The 17,701-nt window shown below is 42.5% G+C and overlaps 2 protein-coding genes across 2 annotated transcripts in view; both read left to right on the top strand.

The window, feature by feature from the left end:
• LOC113020221 (C-reactive protein-like) overlaps positions 1-17,701 on the top strand; it is a 438,825-nt gene that overhangs the window by 221,702 nt on the left and 199,422 nt on the right. The gene's annotated exons all lie outside the window — the stretch shown is intronic.
• grin2ca (glutamate receptor, ionotropic, N-methyl D-aspartate 2Ca) overlaps positions 1-17,701 on the top strand; it is a 74,965-nt gene that overhangs the window by 46,301 nt on the left and 10,963 nt on the right. Inside the window, exons 5-8 of the mRNA XM_026163995.2 lie at positions 4,311-4,522; positions 14,066-14,234; positions 15,816-15,969; positions 16,626-16,751. Coding sequence (XP_026019780.1) covers positions 4,311-4,522; positions 14,066-14,234; positions 15,816-15,969; positions 16,626-16,751 — 661 coding nt within the window. The remainder of the gene's footprint in view (positions 1-4,310; positions 4,523-14,065; positions 14,235-15,815; positions 15,970-16,625; positions 16,752-17,701) is intronic.

Below are 17,701 nucleotides of genomic sequence, written 5' to 3'. Positions count from 1 at the left end.
AAACACAATGCTAACAATAGAAGACTGAATCTAAATTGAATTCACTGATGTTAACAGGAACTGGATAGGTCATGTGACAAGCAGCTCAGCTGAGTTTAGCATAAGACGTTAGTCGTATTGACTCAGAAACACTTTCACATAAAATATGAAATGTGGGCGACAGACTTGCATGTGTCCTCCCAATCACCCCCCGACTCCAGCACTGCTCATTCCTAGCGTGCTGACCTTTACATAAACCTTTCTGGGGAGGAAAAATACATTTCTCCCGTTCCCTGGAAGAACAACACTGCACTCATTTCACAAAAATTTGTCTAAGAAGTGTGAGGCAATCCATTTCGTGTGCTCCACTTTTTGTTGCCTCTATTCTCTGAAAGCTGAAAATCAATTCCACCTTTTGATTTCCTTTTTACCAGCCTTTGTATTGTACACATGCAGAGGCAGCCGGCCTGTTACATTCATACATCATCTCTGTACAAGCAGCCTCACAGTTTTTAGGCTGCTGCCTGGCATTACACGCCTCATATTTTTTTAACTTATTAAAAAAACCCTACATCACTACAACGCTCTTATCGGCCAGGCCTAATATGGAACTTGCCAAGAGTCATTGTTCAGCTGTTTCCACAGATGTACAACTCAAAGTCATTTGAAAAGAGCAAGAGAGAGAGTGAGAGAGAGAGCATGACAAAAGAAAGTGGAGACGGAAAGAAAAGGGCCCTGAGAATGACGAGAAGTGTTCCTGTCATTGCCGTTATCTGCAATTTTTTAGCTGCATGCAACACTTACAAACCCTGAAAGTAGAACCTCACCACTGAAAAGGATTTAACTGGAAAGATGGATCCAGTTGCACTTTCCCGACAGATTTTCTGTGATATAAACAACCAGTTCTCTTTCCAGACAATTAATAATAGAATTAAAACTCTCATGACAGTGTTTGCTATAAATTAAGTTTCCCATTCCTTATTCTTGCTTAGGTGCTGCGTGAAACACAAACGTCTTTTTACCGATGTCTCAGATGAATGAACAATGAAGATTTCACAGTCTAAGCAGCCACAGGCAAAAGAGTTTCTTTTTTTGTTTCACTCATCTCAGTACGTTCTCTTGTAAATTGAAATTCTGAGTGACTAAATGCCCAAGAGTGGGATGATACTATAACAGTGGACTGATCGATATGACTGGCAGGAAAGAAGAATAACCATGAGGTCCAGGGAGACCTGAGATATTTGCACTTTTCTGTCGACATTCAGTTTTTTTCCATTTCACTGTGACAGGCTTTACTGACTGGCATGATGAGATAGGATTGCCCCCCTTCCTGCATAAACAGCAGAGATTATGTGGGAGGAAAAACATTGTGTTCAGACTGGCGCTTTTTTTTAGCTCTCCAGGAAGTTGATGACATTTACAGAAGCACAGTCAAGTGAACTAGAAAGAATTTTGTTTAAATATCAATAAGCTCACATTTGTCCCAAATACCTCACTGCCAGAAGTAAAACTCAAGTGGAATCGTTTCATCTACACGAAACAAAAAGGCGCCGACTATTTTAAAAATGTGTCTAGGTGATTGATGTAGATGGAGACAACTGAGATACATTGCTACTTTGACCTACACTCAAGTATTAGGTTTACTGTTTTAAACTGGCAGAAATACAAAATAATTGCGACCACGTAATTTTACAGTCTCGCTGCCTTTGAAACGGATGCTTTAAAGACGGTGATCGGGTCTGCGACTGTTCGCAGTCAGCTGCCGTCTTCGAAGCAATAACACGGAGTCAATCTGCGGTTAGTTGGATTATTAAATGATATTAAGTTGGCAGTTACATAAAGTGGCAAAGAGTCCAGAAATTCAATAACTCCTCCACAAATAGTGACATAACTCCTGAAGGACTGCGATTTAACTGAGAAATGCTTTTATGTAAGAACCACAAAAAGTTGAGTCGAGTTTCATGTCGCAAGGAGACGCAACGCAGATGGATTGTGTTCATGGTGCAGACTGGATCAGACTGACTGTGAAGTATCTGCAAATTGAGCAACAATTTGCAAACATGTGCCAACGTCTCTGAATGTGACTGCAGGTTCGAGTCAGATCGCTATCAGAGGCCAAATGTGATTTGTCCTGTTTTGTGCCATTGGTCTAGGGCAGGGGGTGTCCAACTCCTGGCCCCGAGGGCCGGTGTCCTGCAGGTTTTAGACGTTTCCTTGATCCATCACAGCTGACTTAAATGGCTAAATTATCTCCTCAACATCTCTTGAAGTTCTCCAGAGCCAGGTAATGAACTAATCATGTGATTCAGGTGTGTTGACCCAGGGTGAGATCTAAAACCTGCAGGACACTGGCCCTTGAGGCCTGGAGTTGGACACCCCTGGTCTAGAGTAACTGAGTCATAAGGGGGCAGGAAAATCATTCATCGCGACAAAGAAACATCCTTCAAAGCCGCTGCTTTGTTTAAACAGATCAAAACTTGTCTTGTTGGTCATTTTCTTTCACTTGGTCCTTTGTATTTGAGATGTGATCATCCAGACCAGGGTCTGTGAGGGCTGGATGATGACTCTGGTCTGTCTGGTTAGCCGACCACATCCACACAAGTCAGTGTTTTGCAACAGGAGATGGATTTGCACGCCTAGCACTGGGCGTTGCTGAGTTTCACTAACCTTAGCTCACTTGCCTGCTAACAACGTCATTAGCCATTAACCTGAAGCCACATCAGTTTTCATTTTGACCTCCTTGTAGCATTTGTGCTGGAGTCTGTGTTGTGCTGGGAGGCAGTCATTCGTTTAATTAGTGAGTAATGGACTCCATTTCTACCTCCCGGTAATTTATTGTTGCTCACTTTGGATTTTCACCGAAGCAAGAATGTTGGGAAAGGTCTCACTTTCCAAGTCAATCTGCTCAAACACTGGGAAAAGTTGCATGTAGCACTTTCAGAACAAATCTTAATGACCATGTTCAGTTTTGTGTATGACTTTGTCTCTGCTTCTGAACATCATTTGTTGCCAAATCTACCAGGACCTGCATGTGTTTGCAATGCTGGAGTTTGCCAGATGACTCCGCACTGGTGCCGAGTTTGTTACCAGATTTGTCTGCGCTGCCATCTTCTCTGTGAATCTGCAGCAATCCCTGTTCAAATGAGCGAGAGGGCAGATTAATGTCGTTGTTGTTTTCTGTTTGACGCTAGGATAGAATATTCTTCAAAGGTTTTAGCCAAAACTGTTGCAAACGAGACAGGGAGCCACACTACAATTTAGCAGACGTAGAACGTGCTCTGGATTGAAAGCTGGTGTTTCTGGACTTGACTAATTCTTCATGTTTTCATATTGCCAGAGTGAAACGGAAATATTTCACCGCTGCTGATCCTCTACACTGGCCACGGTGTGTACTCTGGTCCAATGACAGCTGGGAGGGAGAGAGGGAAAAATGGATGGATGGATGTTTAAAATGTTTTAAAGTAGCACCTGTTTACATTTGGGTTTCTGGTCCAACTCTCAGAAAGGTCATGCTTCTCTGGGAGTAAACTAACTGCAGCTGCTTGTACCTGTGAAACTGTGAAAGTCTGTTTGCCATTCATTTACTACACTGTGGCACGAAAAACAGCATTTAAAAATCAATCTGACGTGTCAGTGTTTGTGGTACACTGGGACCAACCGGTCCAACGCAACATTCACTCCTTATTTGTGAGGCTGATTAAAGGAGGGCCAATCAGTGGAGCTGAACAGGTCACGGCTTCTTTAAATAAGTGAGACTGAAATGTTTAATTTCTGATCTTTATTATGTATTCAGCTTGCTCGTGAATGCTCATTTCCCCACAACATCCAATTAAAATTAGCTCCCTGGTAATAAAGCGGGGGTGGAATTGCTTTCATTGCATTAGATGTATAATTGTGCTCTCTACATCCCCAGTGACAAAAAAATCAATTTCCTCTAAACTGTCCAGGAACTAAAACTCTGCTCTCTGCGCCGGGACCAGACGCTCAAATCGCAACATGTCAAAACAGCACATACAGTTAGAGGATTGAGGACAAGTGTATTAAGAGTGGAGACTGAGATAGACGGGGTTACGCACTTCTGTCCTCACAGATGCATGAGGGGCTTATTTTCTCAATATTATACAATTATTTTTATGTAGTTTTGTGGCTCGGCTAAACAGATTTCCAGGATCCTCTGGAGTTTATTTATGTGGCTGTTCCCCCAAATCCATGTTTATTTCTGTGCCTCGCTGCTGTAACAAATCAGAACCACAGAAGCCATCTGGAGTTTGGTGCAGGGATTTTTCACTGCTTCGCATTAATCCACTCCCCTCCTCTCTCTGTACCTTCAGGTGGGCACCTATGAAATGGGGATCCTGCAGATGAGATACCCCGTCTGGCCGCGGTTTGGCAGCTACTTAGAGCCCGTGTCAGATTACAGGCACCTCACAGTGGCCACACTGGAGGAGCGGCCCTTTGTCATTGTGGAGGCAGTGGACCCCGTGACTGGTACCTGTGTTAGCAACACCGTGCCCTGCCGACGACAGTCCAATAAGACCGAGACGTAAGTGAAGTGGCTCCAAAGATTCCTATTAAATCTTTCATTTTTCCTGCTGACGAGACAGATGTTGCATTTTCAGTGCTATCCTAATTAACGCTCACAGGGTGGAGTTAAAAGCTGAAAATCAGATGAATAGCATCACATATCATAAGTTGATTAATTACACATTTCACATTCAGTTGTTTTGCAAGCCAATTACTCCAAACACTACAGGGTGTAACCACTGGGACAGGAGGCTAATGTAGCAGATGGGGAATGGAGTTTGTAATAAGAATATCGCTGACCAACAGAGTACGAGTTCGGACAACAGCTTGCAGAGCGCATTAAGCTAACAGCCAAGTTTAACCTTGGCCTTATGGCAAAGTTACATGTGAAATACATTTTAATTAGCTGAAGTCAATTTGTACTTTAGTCGTCACCCCGTCGACTGGGGTCTGTGCAGAGAACAATATCATACTTTACAGATTTTTTTATTTATCTTCCCGATTTCATTTTTTTATACAATCTGCGTCCTTCTAACGATGCCACAGACAGCACTGTGCAAAAGATTTATGCAGGTGAGGAAAAAATGCTGTAAACAAAGTGTTAATCATTTATTTTCATCAATCAACAAAATGCAGCGAATGAACAAAAGAGAAATGTTTGCTGTGACCACCCTTTGCCTTCTTCTAGGTACACTTGCACACAGTTTTTGAAGGAACTCGGCTGGTAGCTTGTTCCAGACATCTTGGAGAACTAACCACAGATCTTCTGTGGATGTCATGTAATCCTGACACACTCGATGATGTTGAGATCAGGGCTCTGTGGGGGCCGTACCATCACTTTCAGTACTACTTGTTCTTCTTTATGCTGTAGATAGTTCTTAATGACTTTGGCTGTACGGTCGGGGTCGTTGTCCTGCTGCAGAAAACATTTGGGGCCAATAAACGATCATTTACACTTCTGAAAACTTTCTTTGTCTACTGCATTTTTTCACACCAGCCTAAAAACTTTGCACAGTGCTGTATATTAAATGTTTTCTGTTTCTTTATGGGCAATTCCACCTACAATTTTGGGCAACTTTGATTCTTACAGTAAATTATTCTACTCCATGTATGTTAAATATGTTGGCAGGATGAAGGTGAAAACGTCTAAAATAAAGTCCAAGACAAGGTTTATATTTTCATTCCCTTGTACAGATTTGAGCTCGTTAACTTTGATCTTGTGTAGAAGTCATCGGTGACTCCACATGTTTATTACTAGAAAGAGATAAATGGACCGGTTCTTACATGAGGGTTTCAACTCAAAGCGCTAACATGCTTTTTAAACATGCTGTTGGTTTGTTATCAATTTGCTAGGCAGCTGCTGTTGTGTCTTTATCTTCAGGTGCCATTTGGTCTCCCTGAATATACGGCAAGAGCTGGTCAGGTCATTTCAACATGTGTTGATCATCTCAGCCACACACACGTCTTATGTGAACCCACTTTACCGCACAGTCCCACATGCACACTCACATGTTAACGTGCCCATTTTAATTGATTCTGTGACTAACTTGAGAGTGCCATTAGGTGTGAGATTAAGAGACTCTTCCTCTGCCATTAGCGCATGCATGACTTCTTATCACTCAATGGTGAGATGCTCATTAGGCTGCTTGGCCAGAGTGCAATATCCCGGAGATCACTCTGTGACCCAATCAGGGAAATGTACGCGCTGCATGGAGGGGTATCAATTAGATGGGACGATTAGGCCATGTCATCAATCCCGAACACCTAGAGACTGATATTGGTGTTCATTAGTGGGGGGGGAGAAGCACAGGCTATTATCCATTACTGACAATGGCGTTAACGACATGAAGGGGATGGAAGATGAAGATCACGTCCCTTCAGTGTTATGAAGCGCTGGAGTGCTTAATCGCTCATGCTGACCAAATCATCCTGCCAGTACAGAAAGAGCGTAATTCCTCTTGTCAAACAATGAAACGTTTTCACAGAGCCGAACAAAAATCCAAGGAAAAAGAAGACGGAGGCAAAGAGGGGTCCAACGAAGCATCCGGCACCAATGAAGGGTGACTAGATGGACTGTGATGGATCCTTGAGTACAGACACACTGAGGACTTCATCTATAGGTTTTATTTATCATTCATTTAGTCTGAATTGTCAGAGACTGGTGAGAGTGGCCACCTGAGTGATGTCTTCAGATTGCCTGTTCTGCCAATTCAAAAGTAATCCCTTTGCAACACTAACAAAAGACAGAGCAAAGCAGCATGCGCTTATATTCATGGAGTATTTGGAAAGGGAATGGCAACAATGTAGCCATCATTGTGACCTGTGATGTGTCTTTGATCCATCACAGCTGATTTAAATGGCTAAATGACCTCTTCAACGTGTCTTGAAGTTCTCCAGAGGCCTGGTAATGAACTAATCATTTGATTTAGGTGAGATCTAAAACCTGCAGGACACTGGCCCTTGAGGCCTGGAGTTCATCATCCCTGACCTAAACTATCAGATGTCCACTTCAGCTACAAAACTATGCAGGAATATATTTATACGTGGAAAGGATTTATTTGGAATAAATAAGTCTAGAGTTAGACTGATCTGAGATTTTACCGCCTAGCCTAGAAGAATAAATCCATAATGCAATTAAACATCGAGGCTGCAGAGCAGAGCGAGGACTACAGTCAGCACCTGCAGTCTGAGATTGTGGAGGATTGTGGAGGAGAGCTGCTTCTCCACAGATATCCTCAGCTGATTGCATTGTTCGGTCCTCTCTGACACACATGTATTTACGTGTGTATAATCTCTAACCCCTCAAACAGAAAATCTACATCTGTGTAAAATACTGACCAACTGGAGTTAACTTATTTTCATACACTTCTCTGTATGAGAAAACACTTTTAGAACTTGCAGGTTACACACATTTTAATATGCATTCCCGATAGTGGTCGGCCAATTTCCCCCTCAGCCTCTTGAAAGCACCATCTTTCTTTATCTGAATCTTGACAACAGTTCCAAATTCCCCTTCAGCACTAAACATGATTACAACTCAGACCCATGTCAGTGCTTTCTAAATGAGAAGCCACTGGTCATGCAGATTCTCCGTTTCAATCCCTCAACCCCTGGGCCATGCACGCAGCTTGCCAAGCAGACCATCTGTGTGATTCACTCACGCGTCCTCAGAGAGGCCTGACAAACAGACACCGGCGTTTGTCAGGACTTGGCAAAAGCAGCTCGCAGCAGTTACCACGAGCTCTTCCTTTTGAGTCGCGCACGTTCTCCTGTCGGATCAGAAAAATCTCGCTTCCTCGCTGTCTTTGAACAGCAGGGAGCTGGTTCTACCTCAAAGCACTCTGGCAAAGACTAATTCAGAGTTAATGCCCTGGTGAAGGGTAGTATTGACCTGAGAAGATAATGTCATCACACATTAGCTGCATTCGATGGGAGTTAGATGATAAGATGATTTCATTAAAGCTGAGACTGAGTGCAGCAGCAGATGCGCTCCCGGAGCCTGAGAGCCAAACGATCTATACGCAGTACTAGAAAGTTGCACTAAGTAAATTTACATATTGATGGTCTCAGAGGATAGTGTAGTCTCAGCACTCCCTCATATATACAGTGTGTTTACCAGCTCACTGCTCAGTCACAGTAGGAGTCCTTGTCATGAACAGAGCTGCCCCATGAGGTTGTTGAGATGTCTTACTGAAAGGTAAAAACCCCCAAAGACCACCAGGAAACCTGACCTGCTTCCTTAATCCTCCACCTTCATTAAAAAAGCTCCAAAAACTCCAAATTTAGGATATTAAATGACAATCACGTTTGTTTTTCTACAACTTAATGAACTCTAAAAAGCGGAAGGCTCGTTTCATCGCTGCATCTCAATACGTGATTTTCTGTTTGTTTCCTTTTGTGGCCCACGAGTCCATAAAGCACCTTTATCTATTCAGTGATATAAAACAGATTAGAGCTCGCTCACTCCACAGGGAACCCCAACCATAATCGAATTTTTGGGGAGGGTAATGCAGGTGTATTCATAAAGTGAAAGGCTATTTCAAAGTACTGTCCAATAAGCCTAAAAGACATTTCAGTAAAGGCAAAATAACTTGAGGTACAGACGTAAAGGAATTAAAAATAAGAGTGAAGAAGAAACTTGTCAGATGAGAGGTAAAAGGTCCAGTCGCTTTCTTTCCAAGCTCCTTAAAAGTACAAGCGTTTTTTCAAAGTTTGCTTTGCTGCTTCTGCACCTTCAGCAGGTGATAAACTGTATCAAACTATACTCTGTTATTTATTTATGTGTCGACTGCTGTGATGCAATTTCCCAACTTCTGGGATATATCAATTATGTCTTATTGTTGTCTTCAGATTACTATCATCATTATTATGGCGATCGTGGCTCAAGAGTTGGGCGTTCGCCTTGTAATCGGAAGGTTGCTGGTTCGAGCCCCAGCTCGGACAGTCTCCGTCGTTGTGGCCTTGGGCAAGACACTTCACCCGTTGCCTACTGGTGGTGGTCAGAGGGCCCGGTGGCACCAGTGTTCGGCAGCCTCGCCTCTGTCAGTGCGCCCCAGGGTGGCTGTGGCTACAATGTAGCTGCCATCACCAGTGTGTGAATGTGTGGATGACTGGATATGTAAAGCGCTTTGGGGTCCTTAGGGACTAGTAAAGCGCTATATAAATACAGGCCATTTACCATTTATTCTCTTTATTAAAGGTTCATAAGGTGGCTATTAACCAATCAGTGCTTCAAAAACAGATTTTTTGGGCGGGACACGGGAAAATAAAGATGTTAGAAGAGGATCGATGTGCACTTAGTGAGGCTTCCTGACTCAGCTGCAGCTGTCCGACTTCCATGTTGGAAGTGTTACAGTTCCAGCGGAATGGTCAGCAAATCCATGTGTACAAATGACAGGCAGCCTGGTTCATGAATGGGTGTATCAGGCTGTTTAAAGATCACCTACACCTAAAACCGCTGTGTTTCATCATCCCCCAAAATCAATTTCAGCTGGAAAACTGCTGCCATGTTTCTCCTCTCTCTATCTTTACTATTAGTTTCCACCAATCCCCACTGATCCCCCTACAGAAAAAAAGACATTTACATTTTAATGTAAAAAATTACATTAAAAATGCAGAAAACAACAATAATCTGCACTTAAAATCTTCCACTATTAATCTGGAAATTTAAACAACAACTATACAATAATTGTGCACCGGTGTTTTCCATAGATGCGGATTCTGTTAATTCTGCTGCCAGGTGGAGTCAAAGACAGTGACACTGTCACAGGATGTGCTCACCAGGATGCCAATGAGACAGGAAGTGCCGGGCTAACTGGTTAAACTTTTAAAAATATAAGTGAGGGGACAGTCCATTAGTAAACCGATTAAACCTCCACATATACTGTATGTAAAAGTCTGTGTGTGGGGAAAAACCGAGCATGGACATGTTTCTGTCTGTTCTTTCCTCTCCATTATCTCACTTCACAAATCCTCAGATATTTTGTCCTGTTTCCTCAAAAAAGCAGATTCAGCATCACCAAAAGCTCTGCAAACTAATCTAATTTAGCCCAATATTTAAGAAAAAAATCACCTGGGGCAAATTTACAGCTCCTTTAAGAGGTGAAGACTTGAAGAGGTTCTCAATGAGAGTGATGAGTTTAATTTTCCCAAGAAGGGGATACGGATGGAAATGAACGTGCACACGGGGAAAAAATGGCACATACTGTCACCATCCATAGAGCACCATCAAAACAATATTCCAAGAATGTCCACAAGGAATAAACTACCTCTGTCTCTCTCTCTCACACAGACACACACACACACACGCAATGATTCCCAAAGACCCATTTTAATGCGACTGGCAGCTGATTTAAGGCCCAGCCCTGAACCCTGGCAGCTGGTGAGACGAGGGATGTTGGGAGCGCTGTGTTTACTCGGGGTGTACTGTGGCAGCCTCGTTTCCCTCTAAAGTGTTTGTTTGTTTCTGTTTGTCGTGGCTCTGCTCCTCCTCGCAGCCTCGCCTTTTCGTCTCATTGACTCCCCGTCCTGATGTGTGGGTGCAGAGTCCATTAGACTGAAGGTCTGGGGGAGGTTAGGGGTGATGTGTCATTAGTGCTCTCTGCATTGCACCCATGGCTCACTACTTTGCAGCCACATTATCTCACACTGCCCACCTCATGCACCATACGGGATTGCTCACTGAAGGAAATAATCATTTGATGGTAGAACGCCACATTCTCCAACACCAAATAACACAAAATGGATCAAGTTTCTCGGAAATTATCTCCCATACGGCCAGTTTCACTCAGAACAATTAGAAACAGATCCTACCCACACAACTGTGACTCAATTGTTGGCAACTTTTTCACAAATGCCTCTTTTTCAGAAGCACTATCAAACACGCACAATAATAAAGGATCCAGGAAAATCCTGTTAGCGAGCACAGCGGCATCAGCAAACCCTTCAACATTCATTCGTCTTAGTTTGACTTCATCTTTTTCTTCTAATATCCTCGCACCACTAGTTTAGCAAGCACTTGGTTTTTGAGTTTTTACATCAATAAGGGCACAACAAAGGCAGGCAGATTTACACCCACAAAACAGAAAAATGTGGACGAAACAGGTCGTCAGGAGAGATCCGGATTGGGAATTTAGACGACTGGATTACAAAACTGTTGAGTGGAAAACGACTTCACCAGTTGGGGTCATTTTATGTAGCTTATTTAGCAGCAGTTAGTCTAGGTAAATAATAAAATTAGCAACACAAGTTACGTGTTATTTTCTTCTGAATAAGTGGGAGAAAATGGATGGATGGATGCAAACAGTGCTGGCATGATCAGGCCTCCAAGCGTCCAGTGAAACTGAAGATAACAGGTCATGTGGATGGGTAATAACCAGTTTGCAGTTTTGTCACTAACAGAGATGGGTGTAAACTGATGACTTACTTCAAGAAATAAGTAATGTAAGGAATTACTATTGCAAAAACAGCGATTAGATTATTGTTACTTCCCCGTAAGCACGCTGCGTTACGGCGCTATAAACCGTCGTGGTTTTGTTTGTGAGAGTGTCTCATGACAATGACGTAAGCGCTGCACACGTCTGTGGCAGCGGCAGACGTGTGCAGATCAACATGGATAACATGGAGTGCAGGGGAGAGTACGACCAGGCAGCGTTTAAAGCGTGGACGTATTTATATTTATTTAAAATATATTTAAAAGTGACGAAAACATTAGCGTGCGCTGTTCACTCTGCGTTGGAAGAAACTTCTTTCTACAGCAAAAAATTAAACTTCAAATCTGAGCACCGAGCGCGCTGCCACGGGAATGTGACATTCACAGGGACACCCCCGGATCCTCCCACTGACATGACCGCTGTGGGCAAACCTCCACCCGCCCCACTCCTGCTGAACAGGTGACAACAGATTTAAGAGCGACAGGACTCAGAGCTGCTGAATCTTTGATTTTATTTATTTTTTGCTGTGTTTTACTTGCATCTATTTGAAAGAGTGTAAACACAAAACATTATTTTATTTTATATACTGGAATATGTCAGAAATAGGTTTAAATGTTAAACACATTTCTTCCAGTCACAGACTGTTGCATTTAATTTAATTTTTGCTTGATGCAATGTGCATAAAGATAAAAGATTAAAACCAATCATTTAAAAAGAGGCTTTCCATTTGATTCAGTTTTATGTGATGGATTATGCATAAAATAGCATTGGGCTGAAAGGTTTATTGCTTTATTACGTTTTCAGGTTGTGCATCATGTTTTTGAAAAGTAACTAAGTAACTAATTACTTTTGGAAATAAGTAATCAGTAAACAGGTATACTTTTTTGGAGAAGTAATCAGTAACTAATTATTTTTTTCAAGTAACTTGACCAACACTGGTCACCGACACCACCACTGCACTGTATCCTGATCCTTTACGTGTCATTTCACCATTTTCAGTGTAGATTCAGAACGTTTGATTTGATTTGTGTCTTAAACAGGAACATAATCTGCTTTAAAGTCGAGATTCTTGATAATTAATCTTCAAACGCAGCTTAAACTTCTGAATACAAATCACTAAAAATGTACAAATTTAAATAAGCGCCACACATTATGTTTTAACTGTCAGGATCAGACTGCACAATGTTTCTGTGTCTGAGTAACTTTCTCTGAGGCTGGACTTGGACAGGACAAAACCTACCTGTGAGTGATAGACAGTGACCGCTACGGAGAAAATCAAAAGTCATTAAATTAATAGCTTTATGTAAATAAAATCGCTCAGAAATAAGCCTTCATATTTACATTCTGATCCAAGTTCGCAGCACAGGGAGGGAGAGAGGAATGCAGACTCCCTGACACATTTTTCTCCAAATCACAGCAAAGTGTTTTACAAGACGGGACTTTGTGTTCCCGTCCTTCTCCCTGGCTCACATCGCTGCTGTCATCTTCTTAGTGTGAAACTGAAGGGCATTTTCATCGCCACGTTCCTCATAATCCTGCTGATAAGCAGAAGGAGAATTGATTTCAAACCTTACGTCAGCCCATTTTACTTAGTATGCAAAGCCTGAAACTGTCCACTGGGCTTCTGCTGCCTGCTCTGTCTGAAGATCAGCAGAATATTTAAGAAGGCATGCTGTGTCTGTTTTGTGGCCCAGACAGCTGGGTTTGTGCTCGCTACTACACCGGTATATTTCATTAAAACTGTAGCAGAGACAATCAGCCCGGGTCAGAGGACAAACTGTTGTATGCATGAGTCTGAAGAAGATATGGCTGCAAGGAACAATATAGCATTTTTAATGCAGCATTAAAAGCTTTGCAGCGGTAGTTGAATAATAAAAGATGAAACGATTGGCGAGAAACGTGGCCGCCTGCCAGCCTTAATGCTACGTTTTATATGCTGTTCTAACACAGAAAGAGGCAGTCGTTACGCTGTTAGAGCAGCACTGTGTGACAAACGCATTAAAGTTTATCTTCATTACCGAAGTGACTGAGCCTAAGAGTGGCAGGGATTTTCACAAGGCATTTAAACAGAAACTAATACACAGTTCATTCCAACCAGTTTGTTTTACTGGTGAACTTGAAAGACTGACTGATGGAACCACAGGCAACGGCCCTCCTCACCATAAACCTTACCAACGTATCGCCATATCCTTAGCATCCCATCCCACAAAAACGCCATCATTCAGCCCAGATAATCCTCCAATGAGTGTCTGCTATTGTTTGTGTGTCATTAACTATGTCTGTATGTATTGTTTTGTTCCACCCAGCTGTTCATCCATCTGTTGGGACCAAGACATCATGTGCACGCCTGTAGAGTGGCTCACAATTTCCCTCCAACATCCACCGCAGCTTTGACGATGAAGCGATGGCTGTTCATTACCTCTTCATCCCACTCCAGTCAATCATTCCTCATTTCTCAAATCATTTGTAAAAAATGACCTGACTATGTGTTGGGTCTACAAAACAGGAAGAAGAAGAAAACTTCCAGTTTTAGATAGTTTGTTTCTGCAGTTTCTCAAAGAAAACATGTTAAAAAAAAAATTCAGTATCCCAGCGTTCCGATCTCTTTTTCCTTTCTCGTTCCCTTTCAGTATCGTAGGCCACACTGAGCCATACACAAAGCTGTGCTGTAAAGGTTTCTGCATAGACATCCTGAAGAAACTGTCCCGCACCATAAAGTTCTCCTACGACCTCTACCTGGTCACCAACGGCAAGCACGGCAAGCTGGTTCGAGGAATCTGGAACGGGATGATCGGAGAGGTATGAGCAAAAGCAGCTAGTTTAGTTTTGTTTCAAGATACAAAATCTTTTTTTCACCCTCTTTTATAAAAAAACAAGAAACAAAATCTACATCATAAAAATCCAGGTCTGAATGTTTCAGAAACTGAAACTTGATCTACTGGGATTTTTAAACAAAACCATCTTTAGGGTTTACAGAGAGTAAACTATCCCACAGGACTGGAGTTATACGAGATGAGGCCTGACTGCTTGATAGGAAGGTAACAGGAACTCAAATAACTACTCATTACAACCACGGTGTGTAGAAAAGCCTTCCTAAAGGCCATGCTGCCCACCTGCCGGGCAGGGTGACAACAATATCCATAAGAAACACTGAAATTATCCAACCAGGTTGTTCCGCACAACCAATTCAGGGTCACAGTAAGCCAAGGTGAGAGGCAGGGTACACCCTGGACAGGCCACCAGTCTATCGCAAGGACATGCACAGAGACAGACAACCACTCAAATTTGCATTCGCATCTACGTCTAGCAATTAACCAACATGCATGTCCTCAGACTGTGGATGTCAGAGTACCCGGAGTGAACCAACGCAGGCATAAAGAGAGCTTGATAAAAGTCACCCAGAAAACACGTCTGAAACTGAAAGCACAGTGAAACTAGAAGTCGGATTGTTCGTTTTGATGCTGTCAGGCAACAATAAATAAGAATAAAAACCCTCAAGAAGACAAAAGTCTGGTCTCTGATTGAAAATGTGTATGACAAGGTCGACTGGGTCAACACAAAAAGGAGGCGCAAGTGTCCTTGTGAATGATGTACTTTCAGATTCCTCTGACCGGCCCTTCTCCTGAGTTGTTGCAGGATACAACATTAGTAGGACCCCCCCCCCACACACACACACACTTTTTTATCAAAAACAGGAAGGCTATTGTGCTCAATGAGGCATCGACCTCCGCAGGAGAGCTAATGGCTTGCATGAGTGTCTGGACTGTAAATCTACCGGCTCTCCATCAGCATGATAAACAGTGGTGTTATATAGAAACAAAAAAAGGAGGGTTGCAAAGTCACAGTGGAATTTGAACTGCACTGCTGTGGTTCAAACATCAGAAAAAAATAGCATCAGCGTTTTTCAGCCAGACCATCCAGAGCCTGCAGTCTTCAGTCACTTGTTCCATTTCCAGCTTCTAACATTTGGTAAGTGTGACTTTATGTAATAGGTATTATACTATATGCTCCAATACATTACGATGGATTAGAGACGGATTAGATGGCAAATCATGTGTTACAATGCACTGGAGGAAAAAAAAGGCAGGATAACACTGGCAGTTGCTTTTGAGCTGCGTCCATCTGGCTGCTAGCTGAGCTCTGGAAGAAGCAGGAAGTATATCACCCTCAGGGGCAGAGGCCCAGTGTGTCGACTTCACTGATAAATGAGATTTATCTCAAACATCAGCAGAGGATGTCCTGTATTATGTAGCTACAAAGACTTTGATTTATGATCACATCATACAAACATCTGCTATCTGTTTGTACCTACATCCAACCCCAACCACCCAAAAAAAATCCAATAAAAAACATAAAATCGAGACTCTTCTTCTGCCACAGGTGTTCTACAAACGGGCCGACATGGCCATCGGTTCACTGACCATAAATGAAGAGCGCTCAGAGATTATTGACTTCTCGGTGCCGTTTGTGGAGACAGGGATCAGCGTGATGGTGGCTCGGAGTAATGGGACGGTCTCTCCTTCTGCTTTTTTAGGTGAGGAATGTTTCCTAGAAGCATTTTAACTAACATCAAAGCATCACTGTGCAAAAGGCCGGAAAACACGCGAAAATAAAGAAACTCATATCTCGACCTTTTTAGGCTGACATGCAATATGTGAGGCATCACAACCGCTTTCATTTAAAGTCACTTTATCGTTATATAAAAATGCAAAAATAAAACATTACAAGGTTTTGGTTTCTCAGTCAGGAGCTGCTGCAGTTTCACAGGAAACCTTTTGAAACTTTTCTACCCATTTTATTGATGTTTGCAATAATTACCTTTGTACTGGGTAAAATGATTTCACTCGGCTGGGGATATTTCAAGTCTCTTTGAAGTGGGGCCGTGCGAGGTTTGGATCCACGGTCAGTGGACCTGTGGCAGATGGCAGCACCACCAACCGACACACTGTAGTAATGTTATTAGTCACAGCTTCACTGAAGAAAAGCGTAAAGTAACAGAACTTCAAATGATATCAATAAAGTATACCATCTATGTGTTTTGCAAATATTGACACATTACGAATTATCAGTTTATTGTAGTGTGACCTCGTGGTCTACAGACGTAAAGTACCTGAACATCTATAAAACACTCATATTTGCATATATCTGCAAACATGTGCACTCGATTGGCTGTGCTCTCTGTCCCCGCAGAACCCTACAGTCCAGCCGTGTGGGTGATGATGTTCGTCATGTGTCTCACAGTTGTGGCCATCACAGTCTTTGTCTTTGAATACTGCAGTCCAGTTGGGTATAACCGCAGCCTGGTCAGTGCCAAAGGTGAGTCTCCTAACCCGGTCCAGTCCATCAGCGCCTCAGCCCTCGAACAATTAACCAAACAGAAACTTCATGCAACTATTACAAGGACACAGATACCTGCTAATTGGGGCTAAAGATCTATTAAAACAGTGCAATTTTCCTCCAATTTCCTCCAAGACTTTGACCCGACACTCGTTGCGAGGCAGCTTGTTTTACGCTGCGTGTTGTGTACCTCAAGTCGAGTGTTTTGACCGATGCACAAAACATTATATTGATAGAGATACGTTGTAATGGCGGCTATGATCTTCGTGGGTCTTCGTTAGATGGTGCCTTGCAGGGAAAAGCCTGTTCTAACGTTTGAGTCTAAGGTTTATTTTGAGCACCTGACGGTTCTTTTTACTTCTCATCAATGAACTCTCTCCACACTCTTTTACGTGATTATTGTGTACGTAGCAGAGGAGGTTTGATGTGTCTGAGGTGGATTGGTTTGCTGCATAATTTGCATACTTTTCATAACCGAACCACGTCCCTGCCACAGTGGTAGCCCCTCGTTCAGGAATGAGCTACTCAATCTGTTTTGGCCGGTCCTTCTGTGGTGGCTACTGCAAACCGTCATCTAAAGCAATGAAAAGATATTGCAGTAATTGGTGTGTTTTGCCATTAAATATAATTAAAAGGTTTTGTAAACTCATGAGATGAATAATGATTTAATCCGGCTAAAAGCCTCAGACTCTTAGTTGTCAAGGACTCATTCCTTCTTTAAGGTGAATGTTTGCCAGAGGATAGAAAAAAAATCATCTTTTGTTTAAATTCAATGATATATTGGTAGCAACATTTACCAAATACTGTGTTGGGTACCGTAATGAGCTTTTCTCTAATGGAAAATTAACCTGCATTTAGGGCTCAGTGAGGGTCATTTTGGACTTTGGTTATTTGTATCCATGAAAATCTTCTTAAAATCTTTGCACCCA

The sequence above is a fragment of the Astatotilapia calliptera genome, chromosome 4, assembly GCF_964374335.1.
Source record: "Astatotilapia calliptera chromosome 4, fAstCal68.1, whole genome shotgun sequence".
Taxonomy (NCBI): Eukaryota; Metazoa; Chordata; class Actinopteri; order Cichliformes; family Cichlidae; genus Astatotilapia; species Astatotilapia calliptera.
Note: the sequence above shows the minus strand (reverse complement) of the source record. Positions and strands in the feature narration are given on the sequence as shown.